Source organism: Sapajus apella, unplaced genomic scaffold (assembly GCF_009761245.1).
Source record: "Sapajus apella isolate SASKATOON/1434 unplaced genomic scaffold, GSC_monkey_1.0 scaffold68, whole genome shotgun sequence".
Classification (NCBI taxonomy): domain Eukaryota; kingdom Metazoa; phylum Chordata; class Mammalia; order Primates; family Cebidae; genus Sapajus; species Sapajus apella.
The window spans coordinates 4,182,116-4,199,575 of record NW_022437008.1 but is presented as its reverse complement, the minus strand read 5'-3'; the positions used below and the strand labels follow the sequence as shown (position 1 = coordinate 4,199,575).

Below are 17,460 nucleotides of genomic sequence, written 5' to 3'. Positions count from 1 at the left end.
CCGTCTAAAAAAAAAAAAAAAAAAAAAGCAAGTTGCAAAACAAAATGAAAAGACTGCTACCTATAAAAAAGTAAAAAATATTTTTCATAAATGTTTACCAAAAATATTTTTTAAATTAACTGGAAGGACATACACTGAATTCAAGACTGTTGTTGTGAGGCTGGGCACAGTGGCTCACGCCTGTAATCCCAGCACTTTGGGAGGCCAAGGCGGGCGGATCACAAGGTCAAGAGATCGAGACCATCCTGGCCAACATGGTGAAAACCCATCTCTAAAAAAAAAATTAGACTGTTGTTGCTTCTAAGAGCAAGAGGTAGATGAGGGAAAGGGAACTAAGAATTGGGAAAGAAGAAAACTTATGCTTAAAATGGTTTATCTCTTTTATCAAAAAGTAAAAATGTGTCAAAACATTAACAACAGTCAATTCTGGGGGTGGTGAGTACTGGGGAAATTTGTTATGTCATTCTCTATACTTTTTTGTATTTTTAACTTTTTCAAAAGAAAAAACAAAAAATATTTCTGGAAATAAAATCTTGACTCTTTATTCGGAAGGTCACGTGTCTCAGTAAAAGGTGACCCAAAATGGTCAAGATTGAGACGTGCTCTAACAAAGTAATTTTAAAATTAAAGAATCATCAGGCAGACCAGAACCAAATATAAAGCCACTTACACATAATGGAAAAATATCAAGCTGACAACAGACATAACAATATTCAACAATACTATACTTTAAGAAACTTACAGGGAGACATTGTTTGCATGAGTCCTTTTTGAGGAAACTTCTAGAGAACAGGATAGACAACTGGTGGAAAACAGTGAATGTATTTAACTGCAGAACTAAGACTAAATGAAAGGTAAGGACGCATGTAACAGAACAGCATGTAAATGTAATACGCCTTGACATAAAAAGCATACAACTAACAAACTTTTGGAAGACAAGGAGAGGAGTGGGTGGACAGTAAAATAAGCCTACTTATTGACCCATCTGTAACAGATATGAATCAAATGGTATTTTGTACAGCTGGCCAATCAAGTATAGAAGGAATAAATACTGTCTAAGGAAACAGGATTAGAACCATAAATGTAAACACTAGAGCAAAAGAAAGAGCTTCCTATTATAAAAACTACAGTATTGTATGACAGAACAACAATTAGAAAAACATGCATGTGAAAGGATTTGTTTTTCTGTTTTGAGATGGAGTTTTGCTCTGTGGCCCAGGCTGGGGTGCAATGGCACGATCTCGGCTCACCGCAACCTCTGCCTCCCTGATTCAAGAGATTCTCGTCTCAGCCTCCCGAGTAGTTGGGATTATAGGCACGCACCACCATGCCTGGCTAATTTTTGTATTTTTAATAGAAATGGGTTTCGCCATGTTGGCCAGGCTGGTCTTGAACTCCTGACCTCAAGTGATCCTCCCACCTTAGCCTCCCAGAGTGCTGGCATGAGCCATTGCACCCAACCTGAAAGTATTTTTTAAAAACTATAAAACCCAGAAAATAAAAATAAAAATAACTATAGAGACAATATATAGAATTAAGCCCAAATTTATCAAAAATGTAATTAGACTTTCACCTATTAAAATAAAAAGATAATCAGATTGGTTTATAAAGTAAAACTCGAATCTGTATTGCATATAAGCCCTATACTTAAAGTTATTCAAAAAAGTTGAAAGTAAAAGGACGAGTAAAGACCATAAAGAAAGCATTAAAAATTGACTGGGTGTGGTGGCTCACACCTGTCATCCCAGCATTTTGGGAGGCCAAGGCAGGTAGATCACCTGAAGCCAGGAGTTTGAGACCAGCCTGGACAACATGGCAAAATGCTGTCTCTACTAAAAATACAAAAATTAGCTGGGCATGGTGGTGGGTGCCTGTAATCCCACCTACTCAGGAGGCTGAGGTGGGAAAATTGCTTGAACCCTGGAGGCGGAGGTTGCAATGAGCCAGGATCCCACCATTACATTCCAGCCTGGGTGACAGAGCAAAACTCCATCTCAAAAAACAAAAAACAAAAAAAGAAAAAGAAAAAAATGAAAGAAAACAAAAAAATCAAGGAAACAGATTCTCCCATATGGCCTTAGGAAGGAATGCAGGCTGCTGACATCTTGATTTTAGTTTTGTAAGACCTACTTTTTACTTCTGACCATCAGAGCTATAATAAACTTGTGTTCTATTAGCCACTAAAAGTGTGTGAATTTGTTACAGCAGAAAAAAAACTAAGACAACTTTTCTGGAGGGGAATCTGGCAATTCCTTGTAAAACTACGTATGAATGACCGGTGCAGCAGCTCCTGCCTGCAATTCCAGCACTTTGGGGGGCCAAAGAGGGCAGATCATTTGAGGTCAGGAGTTTGAAACCAGCCTGGCCAACATGGTGAAACCCCATCTCTACTAAAAATACAAAAATTAGCCAGGTGTGGTGGCACATGCCTATAGTCCCAGCTACTCAGAAGGCTAAGGCAGGAGAATTGCTTGAACCTGTGAGGCGGAGGTTGCAGTGAACCACAATTGTGCCACTGCACTCTAGCCTGGGTGACCAAGTGAGACTCTGTCTCAAAAAAAAAAAAAAAAAAAGAGGAAGATCTTCATGAATTAATACAAAGTGATTTCCTGTTAAGTGATAAAAGCAAAATGCAAAATGTATCATAGCACACTGCTCCTCATATAAATAAATCCAGGATGACTGCAAAATAGAACATAAGCAGTAGTAAATGGGCCAGGAGCGGAGGCTCACACTTGTAATCCCAGCACTTTGGGAGGCTGATGTGGGCAGATCATGAGGTGAAGAGATCAAGACCACCCTGGCCAACATGGTGAAACCCTGTCTCTACTAAAAATACAAAAATTAGCTGGGCACAGTGGCATGTGCCTGTAGTCCCAGCTACTCCGGAGACAGGAGAATCGCTTGAATCTGGGAGGCAGAGGCTGCAGTGAGCTAAGATCGCGCCACTGCACTCCAGCCTGGTGACAGAGCGAGAGCGAGAGTGAGACTCCATCTCAAAACAAACAAACAAACAACAAAGCAGTAACAAGTGAACCTAAATAACTAACCTAAGTAATTTTGGAAATAGTATTTTGACTGAATACTGTAAGACTAAAACAAAAAAATACTATACGCAAATACCTAAATCTAGTTGGTAAATTTGTTTCTCACAGAGAAATAGGTTAGAAATTCTGAAACTACTTTATGTGTATACTAAAACTGAACAAATAGGTATATATATTTTTTCTCATTATCAGAAAAAGAAATTACAAATAAGTAAAGGAGGAAGGCTACAATAAACTCTGTAAAGCAGGACTAGAAATCAAGTTATTAATAAAACTGATAGTTTTCATACATAAAAAGATAGAGGTAACAAGAAATGAAAAAAAGATAGAGGCAGAAATAAATACAGGGGTGTGTGTATAAATCTATCTATGTACATGTTTCCTAGCTTTAGCTGCCATAAGGGCCAGAAGCAGTGACATCCCAGTAGCCTAGAGCACACCTAGCACCCAGACTTTGGTTTCTAAACACCATTTCCCAATAAAAGCCATGAGGGCTCCTTGGAGAAGCGGCTGATCCAAGGCTAGGATAAGGAAAATAAAAGAACCTGGAATACCTCGTGCAAGAAGGAAGAATGTGGTCAAAAAATGCGTGGGGGTGTGTCAGAAGGTCAAAGGAACCAATGTGGAGGAGATTCCAACATTCAAAGCTGGAACAATTTGAGAAACAAAATAATGATTCACTGGATTTCCTTCACAGAAAGAAACAAAAATCCATAAATCCAAAAATAAATCCATTTAAGTTTTATGAAGTGATTACATTTGATGAGGTAAATTAGATTTACCTCTTAGAAAAAAATCCATAAGTATAATTGAATATATAAGTAAATGAAAGGGAAGGAACAACTCTTTATACAGAATAATCCTAATTAACATACATAAAAAAAGAGGGAAATGAAAAAATCAACATTAGGTTAACACCGCAGTAATAACAGTTGAAGAGATCCAGCAATAAATGCTAAAATTAATGGGCAAAAATTACAGAAGAAACTGAATAATCTCCAAGTATCTCCCACAAGATATTTATTAATTACAAATAGAAAAATAAGAGCTTTATAAAGCAGACACTACCTTCACCAAGTTTGCAAAGTTAACATCACCAATAATAAGACATATCAACATTATGCATCCTTTGGTATGATGCATTATTTCTGTGGCATTCTTTGCAAAAATGCATTACCTCAATCTAATCACAAGAGAATATCAAAACAGATGATCCAAACTGATTGCATGCAAATACAATGAGCCATTTGTCCAGAGAGGCATATCTGAGGATTCTAGGAGAGATTTCTCCCAGAAGATGAAGTCAATGGATCACCTAATATGTCCAAGTATTTTGAGATTCAGACAATTGATGGTAAGTCAGGAATTGGATTAGGGATGTGTATATATAAATTAAGCAAAAAAAAAAAAAAGACAAAATTTCCAAGTCATTATTAACTCCAGGGAAAATAAAAAGGTATACAGAAAAAGTAATTTGGCATATTCACGGCACAGCGATGACTAGCACTAAATGGTTGTAATAATGTAAATCCTGAATACTGACTTAATAAAAATTATGACATTGATAAGATGGGGTATGGGAAATGTGTGTATTTGTGTGTGTACACGTGTTGGATTCAGGAGAGGAAAGAGCTAAATCCTTATTTTCTTATAAGAAGATATCAAATAAGGACTCAACCTGAAGAGACAATCAAGAGTAGTAACATAAACATATTTTTGGAGAAATGAAGGGAACACCAAAACAAACTACAAAAGAAAAGAAGTGGATGGCTCTGGGAAGAGGGAAACTGGAGAACCAGGAATGAGAATTCCTTTTTTAAGAGAAAAAGCCTTGCATAGGTTGTTGCAAAGATAGTTTTGGTTTTGCCAAAAATTTAGCGTTTATTTTGCCAAAAACCGCAATTACTTTTGCACCAACCTAAGAATACTACTTGACTCTTTAAATAATGTGCATACATGCTAGTGCAGAGAAGGCAAAAAATAAAAAGAAAAAAGAAAAGAGAAAAATAATGTGCATACATATCTTTGATAATAATTTTGATAAAAATTTAAACTCCGAAAGGAAATCTAGAAGTGTGATATAATTCTTTTTTTTTTTTTTTTTTTTTTTTGTTGAGACGGAGTTTTGCTGTTGTTGCCCAGGCTGGAGTGCAATGGCGCGATCTCGGCTCACCGCAACCTCCGCCTCCTGGGTTCAAGCAATTCTCCTGCCTCAGCCTCTCAGCCTCCCGAGTAGCTGGGACTACAGGCATGCACCATCATGCCCAGCTAATTTTTGTATTTTTAGTAGAGACGGGGTTTCACCTTGTTGACCAGGATGGTCTCGATCTCTTGACCTCGTGATCCACCCGCCTCAGCCTCCCAAAGTGCTGGGATTAACAGGCTTGAGCTACCGCGCCCGGCGAAGTGTGATATAATTCTAACCATCAGAGGAAAAGAGCTGAGAAGGGCTGAGATAGGGGGTATAGGAAGACTAGAGAGTATAATTTGATTGAAAGAAAAAGAAAACAAAACCCACGGTGTGGTGAGGTTTCTATGGAAGCACATACTAAGATTTCAGTTCCCATCCCACCTGAAGCCCGGAACAGTTTCCGACTTACTACTTGGTTGAGTACCTTACAGTAGCCCTCCCTGACTGGCGATCTGTCACTCACCTGCACAGTGACCCTGTGACATCTTTCTCTCCACCATCCATGGTTCCTTCCCTTGCTCCAGTAAGGAGATCATGTTGGGCTTAGAAATGGAGAGTCCTGTTCACAGGGGAAGAAAAATGAGAGCAAGAGACAGACATACAGACAGACAAATCAACATGCTACAGCTGTTATAGCACACAGACCCAATCTCTTGATCATCAGGCAAGAATGGACATTAGAGGATGGGCCAGAGAATGGAATGATACTTGTATGGATGATGAGGAGGATGAAGCTTCTGCCATGCCAGTGGTTCTCAAGGTCTTATAGCAGCTGCAGCCATCACCTAGGAACTAACTAGAAATGCACATTCTCAGGCCGGGCACGGTGGTTCACACCTGTAATTCCAGCACTTTCGGAGGCTGACGCAGACGGATCATGAGGTCAAGAGACTGAAATACTGGCCAACATGGTGAAACCCCATCTCTACTAAAAGTACAAAAATTAGCTAAGTGTGGTGGTGTGCGCCTGTAGTCCCAGCTACTCAGGAGGCTGAGGCAGGAGAATCTCTTGAACCCGGGAAGCAGAGGTTGCAGTGAACCAAGATCGTGCCACTGCATTCCAGCTTGGTGACAGAGCGAGACTCCATCTCAAAACAAAACAAAACAAATGCACATTCTCAGGCCCTAACCCAGAACTACTGAGTCAGAAACTATGGTGGCTCTCAAACTTTAATAGACATCAGGATCATTTAAAGAGCTGATTTGGTAGGTCTAGAATGGGGCCTCATAATTTGCATTTTAACAAATTCCCAGGACAAGCTGATGTTGCTCTTCCAAACCACCATTCTAGAGCAAAGGGAACTACTCATTTCCAACTCCATGAAATTACCTCATGCAGTCAGAGCGTCTGCCAAAAGTAAATTAATTAATTAATTAAAATTTAAGAAACTTAAAAAGTTAAAAATACATGTATTTCAAATCATTTCCTGGGAATGGGAAGTAGAAAGGCAAGTAAGTGCTTTTATGATGTTTTAAGATGACCTAGATATTCTCAACAGAGGAAGCAAAAATGCCCCAGAGGAAGATTTTTAAATTATGGGGGAGAAACATCCTTACCAAGCCATACCAAGTTCCTGTAGTTCTCCAACATGACATCTCTGTATAAATCCTTCTGAGATGGCTTCAGCCATTCCCACTCTTCTTGGGAAAAGTCTAGTGCCACATCTCTGAAGGTCACCAACCCCTGAAATAAAAAAATTCTTGTTCACCAGGTGCCCAGACACCCATAAAGCACTAGCTAAAACGATGAATTCTGCTACAGTTCAAAGCTCTAAGTGATGCATGGAAAATAATCACTGGAGAACAATTACATGATAAGGTTTGTCAAATACTTTGAGAGAAGAGAAATATTAGAAACAGACTCGCCGTCTGAAAATCTTACATTTTTGTGGCAGGGCATGGCTGCTCACGCCTGTAATCCCAGCACTTTGGGAGGCCGAGGTGGACAGATCAAGAGGTCAGGAGTTCAAGAACCAGCCTGACCAACATGGTGAAACTCCGTCTCTACTAAAAATACAAAAATTAGCCAGGCATAGTAACGCATGCCTGTAATCCCAGCTGCTTAGGAGGCTGAGGCAGAAGAATCCCTTGAACCAGGGAGGCGGAGGTTGCAGAGAGCTGAGATCTCGCCACTGCACTCCAGCCTAAGTGACAGAGTGAGACTCCAACTCAAAAAAAAAGAAAGAAAATTTTACATTTTTGTAAAAAAAGACATATGAACACAAAAATAGCTTATAACAAGAAACAGGAAAGACCAAACTGTATGTTACGTATACTAAGTATAAAGAAAATCTTACATGGGGGATTCCTTTATATTCCCCAAATTGAGACATTAGATGGAGCAGAATAGGAGAAAGGCCTTGAATTGGGGTTTAACAAAAGGGTGTGGCCTGAAATTTAGACTTTACATGTAAGGAGAAACGTCCAGGAACATATCCTGAAGAAATAATGAGGTACATGTGAAGCGACTTAGACAGAATTTTCATGGGAAGGTTATGCAAAAAATCTGGAAAAAACTTACATGCTCAAAAATACAGTTGAGGCTACAGCAGTGAACTGTAGGCTGCATGACGGGAAGGCTATTTGTTTTATAAGTGGATATATATCCAGCGTCTATTATAAAACTGATCACATTATAAACTCTCAGTAAATATTTGTGTAGGGAACCAGCCCCACACCCCACCCATGGGTACCTGGAGTTCAGTGGTGACAAAGGAATGAGGAAAAGATTAAGAATGAAAGTGGGACCAGAGGACCATCACTTTTTACTGAAGGCAGTGAAGGCCCGACCTCTGGTTTCCACAATATTTATTGAACACGGTCACTTTTATCCATGGTACAGGTGGCAGGGTGAATTGGTGAAGGGAGGCTGTGCATCAAACATAAAATTCATAGCAGTGGCGGTTTATGTGAGTTTCTGTAGAACTAAAAGCATATGCTCATCAACAGACAGTGCAGCTGGTGGGAGCAGGCTTAGCAAGGAGCCTAGATGTCTGCTTACATTCCAGTGCTTCAAGGGAGTGTTATGTCCGTGGGCACTATGTTTAGAATATCAGAGCTTGGGTCACTCTGTTCCTGAGAACATGCTGGCATAGAGAGGCCTTCCTCCCTAGAGGCCTCCACGGCCTTCTGAAGTTTATTGTTCCTGATTTCTTTTATACATTATTTATAACCAGTTTATTCCTCCATTGCTGCTTCCCCCAACATATTTGCTACTCAGGGAATAAATGGTGATGTTTCCTATAAAACACCCATATGAAGGAAGAATATTCAGTGCTTAAAAATGATAGGGTTCCAGCCTGTACAGTATGTTCTCTTAACTATCAGGCTGGGCACAGGAGGTCACGCCTGTAATCCCAGCACTTTGGGAAGCCAAGGCAGGTGGGTCACCTGAGGTCAGGAGTTTGAGACCAGCCTGGCCAAAATGGTGAAACCCTGTCTCTACTAAAAATACAAAAATTAGCTGGGCATGATGGTTTGCACCTGTAGTCCCAACTAATCAGGAGGCTGAGGCATGAGAATTGCTTGAACTTGGGAGGAGGAGGCTGCAATTAGTGGAGATTGTGCCACTGCACTCCAGCTGGGTGACAGAGTGAGACTCCATCTCAACTAAAAAAAAAGAAATACAAAATATGGTTATTCTACATAGTGAAAATACAGCTGAATGTGTCTAGGGAAAAAAATTACCCAACTACGTAGTGTCATATAACTTCCAAGTGCCCCTCGACCCTCCTCTGAGTCCTAGGAGGCTGACTACATCAATCAACTCCCCTGTCCTATCCCATATTCTGTTGGGTTCAGCCACAAGCAAGAGATGAAAGGAAGGTAAGGCAGACAAAATACTTATTCTCCTGGCTCCCTCCCTGGGTGGGAGCGTCACCCTGGGTGTTGTCTTTCAATCAAAGCTCAGAGCACTTGTCAGGGCCCCCCCGCCCCACAACCTAGCTCTCTGTCTCTGGTTTCAGGTCTAGGGTTAGTAAGAGGTTATGCTGTTATGAGCTCTGGAGTACAGCATGATCTTTCATAGTTTCTCTATGTCCTGATAATATCTTGTAAATAGTCGCCTTTTGATTGCCTTGCTAGAACCCTGACTGATAAAACATGTTGACACAAAGTACTTCTCGAAGATGGCCAGAGAGTCCTCAAAAGCACTGCAAAACCACTCTACTACGCCTCTCTAATAAATTCACTCTCCCCCCTCCTGGTAACTATTTCATAACTCTTTCTCAAACCACCCTCCACTCATCCAGTTCTCACTTTGAACATTCTCACCCTCCCGCCACCACATGTCCGTACACTTCTGTATCTGTACTGTTACCTGTATCTTCTGTCTTCCCTCCGTGACTACGGATAAAACTCTAGGCTTCGAAGACCAGTCCCTCCACTTGCCCACCTAAAGACATTTTCACCTCTCTCCCTTGTACTCCCAACTATTTTCACTTTACTGGCTCATTCCAATAAACAAAAAAGCTGATGTAATATCTCCCATCTTGTAAATAAATGCATAGAAAAATAAATAAATAAATCCCCTTCCATGATCTCACTCTAGGGATTATCCTATTTCTCTACTCCTCTTTATTTTTTTTTTATTTTTTATTTTTTTTGAGATGGAGTTTCGCTCTTGTTACCCAGGCTGGAGTGCAATGGCGCGATCTCGGCTCACCGCAACCTCCGCCTCCTGGGTTCAGGCAATTCTCCTGCCTCAGCCTCCTGAGTAGCTGGGATTACAGGCACGTGCCACCATGCCCAGCTAATTTTTTGTATTTTTAGTAGAGACGGGGTTTCACCACGTTGACCAGGATGGTCTCGATCTCTTGACCTCGTGATCCGCCCGCCTCGGCCTCCCAAAGTGCTGGGATTACAGGCGTGAGCCACCGCGCCCGGCTTCTCTACTCCTCTTAATAACAAAAGTCTTCTGATGAGTTGTCTAAACCGGTGTGATCCACCAGAAATATTTGAGCCACACATGTCATTTGAAACTTTCCAGTGGACACAAGAAAAAATATATTAAAAAATATCATTTTTATTTAACCCAAGATATCTACAACATTATCATTTCAACATGTAATCAATATAAAAAATTAATCATATAGCTTACATTCTTTTTTGTACTGAATCTTCAAAATCTGGTATATACTTTGTACTTATAGCATATCACAATTTGGAGTAGTCACATGTGCCTACTGGTACACTATTGTAAGTCTAAATTAACTGTCTTTGCTCTCACCTTCCTCATTTTCCATTCTCTTTTTTCTGCCTGGTTTTTTTTTTGGAGACGGAGTTTCACTCTTGTCGCCCAGGCTGGAGTGCAATGGCACGATCTCGGCTCACTGCGACCTCTGTCTCCTGGGTTCAAGCAATTCTCCTGTCTCAGCCTCCTGAGTAGCTGGGATTACAGGCATGTGCTACCATGCCTGGCTATTTTTGTATTATTAATAGAGATGAGGTTTCATCTTGTTGGCCAGGCTGGTCTTGAACTCCTGACCTCAGGCGATCCACCTGCCTTGGCTTCCCAAAATGCTGGGATTACAGGCGTGAGCCACCACACCTGGATTTTTTTTTTTTTAGAAACAGGGTCTCACTCTGTTTCTGTTGCACAGGCTGGAATGCGGCATCACAATCATAGCTCCCTGCTGTCTCCAACTGCTGGGCTCAAGCGATCCTCCCACCTCAGTCTCCCAAGCAGCTGGGACCATAGGCAACTGCCACCATGCCGGGCTGTTTTTGGATCTTAGTTTTTAAAGATTTTTTTAGAGATGGAGTCTCCCTATGTTGCCCTACATACATAGCTGCTCTTGAATTCCTGGGCTCAGGTGATGGTCCCACCATCTTGACCCCCCAAATTACTGGGATTACAGCCATAAGCCACCACAGCCAGCCTCCATTCTCCCTTAAACCCACCACGATGATGTCTTCATCCTAGTTACTCCATGAAGTAGTTATTGTCAAGAGCATCTCATGTTAACAAATTGTCAGTCTTCATCTTCTTCAGCCTCTCAGAAGAGCTTAACTCAGTTGATCATCCATCCTTGAAACACTGACTCTTCACTTCCAGAGCCCACACTCTTCTGGTTTTCCTTTTACATCAGCTCTTCTCAATCTCTTTCGCTGGTTCCTCCTCTTGTGTGCCTCTAAATATTGAACATCCTAAACTCAGTCCTTCCACCTCTTTCCTCTCTACATTCACCACAGCCTTGCCCTGAAGATAATCTCATTCTGTCTCATGCTTTAAATACACTAATGACAGCTGGGTGCAGATGGCCGGGTTCAGTGGCTTACCCCTGTAATCCCAGCACTTTGGGAAGCCAAGGTGGGCGGATCACAGGGTCAGGAGATCGAGACCATCCTGGCCAATATGGTGACACCCGTCTCTACTAAAAATACAAAAATTAGCTGGCATAGTGGTGCGTGCCTGTAGTCCCAGCTATTCGGGGAGCTGAGGCAGCAGAATCACTTGAACCCAGGAGGCGGAGGTTGCAGTGGGCCGAGATAGCGCCACTGCACTCCAGCCTGGTGACAGAGTGAGATGTCATCTCAAAAAGAAAAGAAAAGAAAAGAAAAAACACTGAGGACTCTCAAATTCACATCTCTAGTCCTGACTCCAGATGTATGATCAGCATTCCATTTGGATATCCAAAAGGTCTCTAAATATATCCAGAACTCAATTACTGATGTCCATCTCACTTCACACTGTCTTTCCAGCTCAGTAAATGGCATGCCCATTCATGTAGCTGCCTAGCCAAAAACCTCTGTAGTCGTGCTGACTTCTTTCCTCCTCTCACACACCGCAACTAATCCTTGATCAACCCGCATTTTCTTTTTTTTTTTTTTTTTTTGAGGCGGAGTTTTTTTGCTCTTGTTACCCAGGCTGGAGTGCAATGGCGCGATCTTGGCTCACCGCAACCTCCGCCTCCCGGGTTCAGGCAATTCTCCTGCCTCAGCCTCCTGAGTTGCTGGGATTACAGGCACGCGCCACCATGCCCAGCTAATGTTTTGTATTTTTAGTAGAGACGGGGTTTCACCATGTTGACCAGGATGGTCTCGATCTCTTGACCTCGTGATCCACCCGCCTCGGCCTCCCAAAGTGCTGGGATTACAGGCTTGAGCCACCACACCCGGCCTCAACCCGCATTTTCTATCTCCATTGTATACCCAGAGTCTCCCTACTCCAATGCCACCACCACGGTTCAGGCCACTATCACCTCCCATCTGGATTATTTAAGTCTCCTAACTGGCCTCCTTGCTCCCACCTTTACTTCTCTGCTATCTGTTTTCATTTTAAGGCATAAATCAAATCAGATCACAAATGTTCCAATGGCTGTTCTTCACACTTAGAATAAAATTCAAAGTGCAGATAATTTACAGCTCTAAGCTGACTTGTAAAGACCTACCTGATTTGGTCCCCAGCTATAGCTCTGACATCACAGTGCTCATTTCCCTCCCAGGACAGACTCATTGCTATTCCTGGAACACACCAAGCACATTCCCACCATAATAACTTTGTACTCCTTCTTTTAAAGCTCTCCCCAGATCGCCACAAAACTTACTTGCTACTTTCACTGAAGTTTTACTTTGCTAAATATCATGTCCTCAGAGAGGTCATCCTCGGCCTCCCTATTTAATAGGTCACTCGGTAATCCAACTCTATCCCTTATTTCACTTGCACTCATGGCCAACTCAACAAATCACCATTCATCTAAATAGGATAGCTCTGCCCCATCACACATTTGAGCATAACGCTGAGAAAAAAAGACAGTTAATGTCTTCCAGAAGGATTATATGAACAAAAGGTGTACAGAGAAAAGTGAAGCAGGTGTTCATTGGGCTATTCATGACTTTCCTTGTGGTCCCAAAGTCCTGAAAGATGAGGTCAAATGGCTGAAAACAAAGTGAAAGATCAGCTTACCTGGGACATGGCTTTACAAAGTCCCACGGCCATTCCTCCTTCTTCAGTTTTCTCTTCTGAAGAAGAACAAAGTCCTGAGAAGGGAGAGTTAAGGAAGAAACAGTGACGTGTTGTTGGCCCGAGACTCACAAAAATAGAGCTACTGCCCCTTCTCCTCCCTACATGGCCAGCCTCACCTTTTCCAAGATCTGGGGAGGGGTGAGGGAGTCAACGCTGAACTTGACTTATAAGTCAAGTTATAATGCTGAACTTGACAACATAAGTCTTGACTTATATTAAGGACACATAGCCTGAACTCAACAAAATCCAAAATCTGTCCTGCGGCCAACAAGGTGGTTAATGATCTGGTCCCTGGCTGCGCCTGTGACCTAATTTCCTACCCTTCTCCCCCTTGCTCACCGCACTCCAGCACACAGGTTTTCTGCTATTACCCAAACACCGTGTACACCCCTCCTTCAGAGTTGTGGCTTCTCCTTCTGCCTGGAACCTTCTTCTCCCAGACACCAGCATGGCCCACTCCTCTCTACTCCTATCTTCCTTCAAGTGTCAATTCATCAGAGGGACTTCCCTGAAAATTCTACCTAAAGAGAACCCCTGTTCCAGGTACTCCCTTTTTCTTTACCCTGAATTATTTTTCTTCTTCTTTTTTTTTTTTTAAAAAAAAAATGGGGTTTCACCATGATGGCCAGGCTGGTCTTGAACTCCTGACCTCAGGTGATCCTCCCCTCAGCCTCCCAAAGCGCTAGGATCATAGGCAGGAGCCACCGTGCCCGGCCAAATTATTTTTCTTCTTAGCCACTGGACATGTTACATACGGTTTTGTTTCTTTATTGTTTCTCTTCCCATACAAGATTATAAGATCCAAGAGAGCTAGGTTTTATTTGGTTCACTGGTGTATTCTAATGACAAAACAACACCAAATCATTGTAGGTGCTCAAAAATATTAGATAAATGAATAAATAAATTGGGCTGGGTGCGGTGGGTCACGTCTGTAATCCCAGCACTCTGGGAGGCTGAGGAGGGTGGATCACAAGGTCAAGAGATCAAGACCATCTTGGCCAACATGGTGAAACCCCGTCTCTACTAAAAATACAAAAAATTAGCTGGGCATGGTGACGCGTGCCTGTAGTCCCAGGTACTTGGGAGGCTGAGGCAGGAGAATCACTTGAACCTGGAAGGCAGAGGTTGCAATGAGCCGAGATCACGCCACTGTACTCCAGCCTGGGTGACAGAGCGAGACTCCGTCTCAACAACAACAACAAAAAGCTTCTGCAACCTGAGAAGAGAATCAATGCAGTCTTCTTAGCATCTTGGAGCAGAAGCCTTAAGTCAGGCCTGTAAAAGAAAGTTCAGTTTGTTTTGTTCTGATAGCTGTGTATCTCTTGGGCAATATATTTCTAAGTTTGAAATGAGCCATTCGTCGCTAAAGGAAGGTATGATGAAAAAGAACTTTGTTGTTTTTTTTTTTTTTTTTTTTTGCAATGGCGCGATCTCGGCTCACCGCAACCTCCACCTCCCAGGTTCAGGCAATTCTCCTGCCTCAACCTCCTGAGTAGCTGGGATTACAGGCACGCGCCACCATGCCCAGCTAATGTTTTGTATTTTTAGTAGAGACGGGGTTTCACCATGTTGACCAGGATGGTCTCGATCTCTTGACCTCGTGATCCACCCGCCTCGGCCTCCCACAGTGCTGGGATTACAGGCGTGAGCCACCGCGCCCGGCCAGAACTTTGTTTTTACGTAGCACCCAGACCCAGGTTGATCCACTCTTTCCCTCAATGGCTGCATGACCTCGGCCAAGTTAATCCATCTCTCAGAAACATTCTTTTCCACGGTCAAGATTGTATGAGCCAACACCTGGGGCAGAAAAGTACCACCCTTTTTCCTGCTTGGATTCTACACACATTTGGAAATGAAATATTATTCTTTTTTTTTTTTTTGAGATAAAGTCTCACTCTTGTCCCCCAGGCTGGTGTGCAATGGCGTAATCTCAGCTCACTGCAACCTCTGCCTCCCAGGTTCATGCGATTCTCTTGCCTCAGCCTCCCACATAGCTGGGATTACAGGCATGTGCCACCACACCCAGCTAATTTTTGTATTTTTAGTAGAGATGGGGTTTCACCATGTTGGCCAGGCTGGTCTCGAACTTCTGACCCAGGTGATCCACCCGCCTCAGCCTCCCAAAGTGCTGGGATTACAGGCGTAAGCCACTGTGCCTGGCTGAGAATATTTTTATTTATCAACTGAGAAGGTCAAAATAAAAAACTCAGCACACCTGGTACATCAGAAAAACAGCCATGGGTCCAGACTCTCAGCACCAAACATGGAAGAGTTTTGACAAGGATAAAGCTAAAATCTCAAACTCAATAACCTAAGGAGAGGAAGACTGGGCTTTCAGGTTGGGCTTCTCTCCCCCAGAAGCAGCTAATTTGAGGATGGCCTCACTACAATGTTTTTAGACTGAGGCCTGTCACTCACAAGGGAACCGAAGGAAGAAACCATGTTAAGTTCCCATGTTCTGCAAGTTCCTATTCCAAGACCGGAACATCTTTTCCAAACTCCTCAAAACCCAGGGCAACCATTTTTCACCCTCTCAATGTGGGAAAGAACAAGTGAGTTTAGTAATTAAAAGGAAGAACTTGGCTGGACACAGCTGGACACAGTGGCTCAGGCCTATAACCTCAACACTTTGGGAGGCCAAGGTGGGAGGACTGCTTGAGCCCAAGTTTCAGACCAGCCTGGGCAATATGGTACGAAGTCGCTACAAAAAATAAAAATAAAAACAATTAGGCAGGCACGGTGGCACACGCCTATGGTCCCAGTTACTTGGGAGGTTGAGGCAGGTGGTTGCTTGAGCCCAAGAGGTCAAGGCTGCAGTGAGCTACAATCACACCACTGCATTCCAGCCTGTTTGACAGAGTGAGACCCTATCTCCAGGGAAAAAAAAAAGTGAGACCTCTAGAACTGAACTGCTTGGGTTTGAGTTCTGGTGCTGTCACTTGTTAACGGTGTGAACTTGGGCAATTTTAATATTTCTGTGTTTCATACATCAATCCCACAATCTCATATACACACACAAATTCTCACCCAATCACAAGCAGATACACAGTCGCACAAACACAACCATAATCTCACACAATACACAGCCAGCCACATAAGCACAAAGACAGATGGTCACACACAATTCCACCAACAGAGATAAACAATCACACGCAATCACACACACAGTAGCATATCACACAAGCCACACATCTTGTCACAATTACCCATAGAAAACTATACCTGCAGGGACAGATGGTCATAGTTGCACAATCACACTTGCTGTCACACACATTCAAACGCAGTTGTATCTGCAGAAACAGGTGGTCACATAACCACACACATGCATTCACACAAACACATAATGTCACACCCCAGTCTCTCACAAACTCATACACAGCTACACCTGCAAAGGTAGTCACGCACAAACATATTCACAGTTTCACCCCTAGACCCAGATGCTTACAGTCACACACTAGCGGGCGCGCGCGCACTCGCGCACACACCCAGTAACACAAGATCACATTCTGTCACACCCACAAGGTGTCACATAGTTATACACAGTAACACAGTGAAATACGGCCTCCCCAGCGGCGTCTGCCGGGTTCCCATCCCTGGCGCGGCCGGAGCCCGCCCTTGACCTCCCGCTCTCGCCCGGGGCCCGGCCCCACTCACCTCCCGGCGCCGCGGGCTCTGCAAACGGGCCCCGCGACCGAGACCCGCGACGTCACCTCCCAGAATTCTCCGCGAGGAGGAGCGAGACGAGGACAGGCGTGCAGGACTCTGAGCTCTGCGAGATCTGAACCAGCGACACCAAGTTCCCCACGGACCCCGCGAACCACGAGCCCCAGAACGCTTTGCGCCACGGCCGTCATCGCTGAACTACATCTCCCAGAGGACCCCGCGGCCCCCCCCACTGCGCGCCTGCGCCAGCAGCGCAGATACGGGAGAGGGCTATGGACGCTCCCGGGCGCTCGAGGGACGGTGAGCTGCTGTGTGGAGCAAAGTGGCCAAGCTGCGCGCAAGAGAATGCTCGGGTGTGGCGGTTCGTGTGACTGTTGCTGCACACCTTTGTGCTTGCACACGAAAGAAGCAACGGATTCTGTCAGTGCAGGGTGCTTCTGTATTTTACATCACGTCCCGTGATTGTAGGTGAGAGATACCGTGGGTGACATTGGGGGGTGACCGTTTCTGTTACTGTAAGGATACCACTGATCCTATGTGTGTATCTGACTGTCTCCCGGTCTCTACCTCGTCTCCTGCCGTGGGCGGAGTCT

The 17,460-nt window shown here is 43.5% G+C and overlaps 1 protein-coding gene across 6 annotated transcripts in view; it reads right to left on the bottom strand.

The window, feature by feature from the left end:
* Positions 1-17,460, bottom strand: part of ZNF527 (zinc finger protein 527) — a 25,278-nt gene extending 7,818 nt beyond the window's left edge. The window contains exons 1-4 of one of the 6 annotated variants that reach the window (XM_032248978.1): positions 16,859-17,459; positions 13,145-13,218; positions 6,806-6,922; positions 5,702-5,797 (exon numbers count right to left, since the gene is read on the bottom strand). In XM_032248978.1, the coding sequence (XP_032104869.1) occupies positions 5,702-5,797; positions 6,806-6,869 (160 nt within the window). In that variant the 5' untranslated portion in view covers positions 6,870-6,922; positions 13,145-13,218; positions 16,859-17,459. Of the gene's footprint in view, positions 1-5,701; positions 5,798-6,795; positions 6,923-11,139; positions 11,370-13,144; positions 13,221-16,858 lie in introns of those variants that run through there. The other 5 variants (XM_032248977.1, XM_032248980.1, XM_032248979.1 and 2 more) reach the window with 5 other exon arrangements.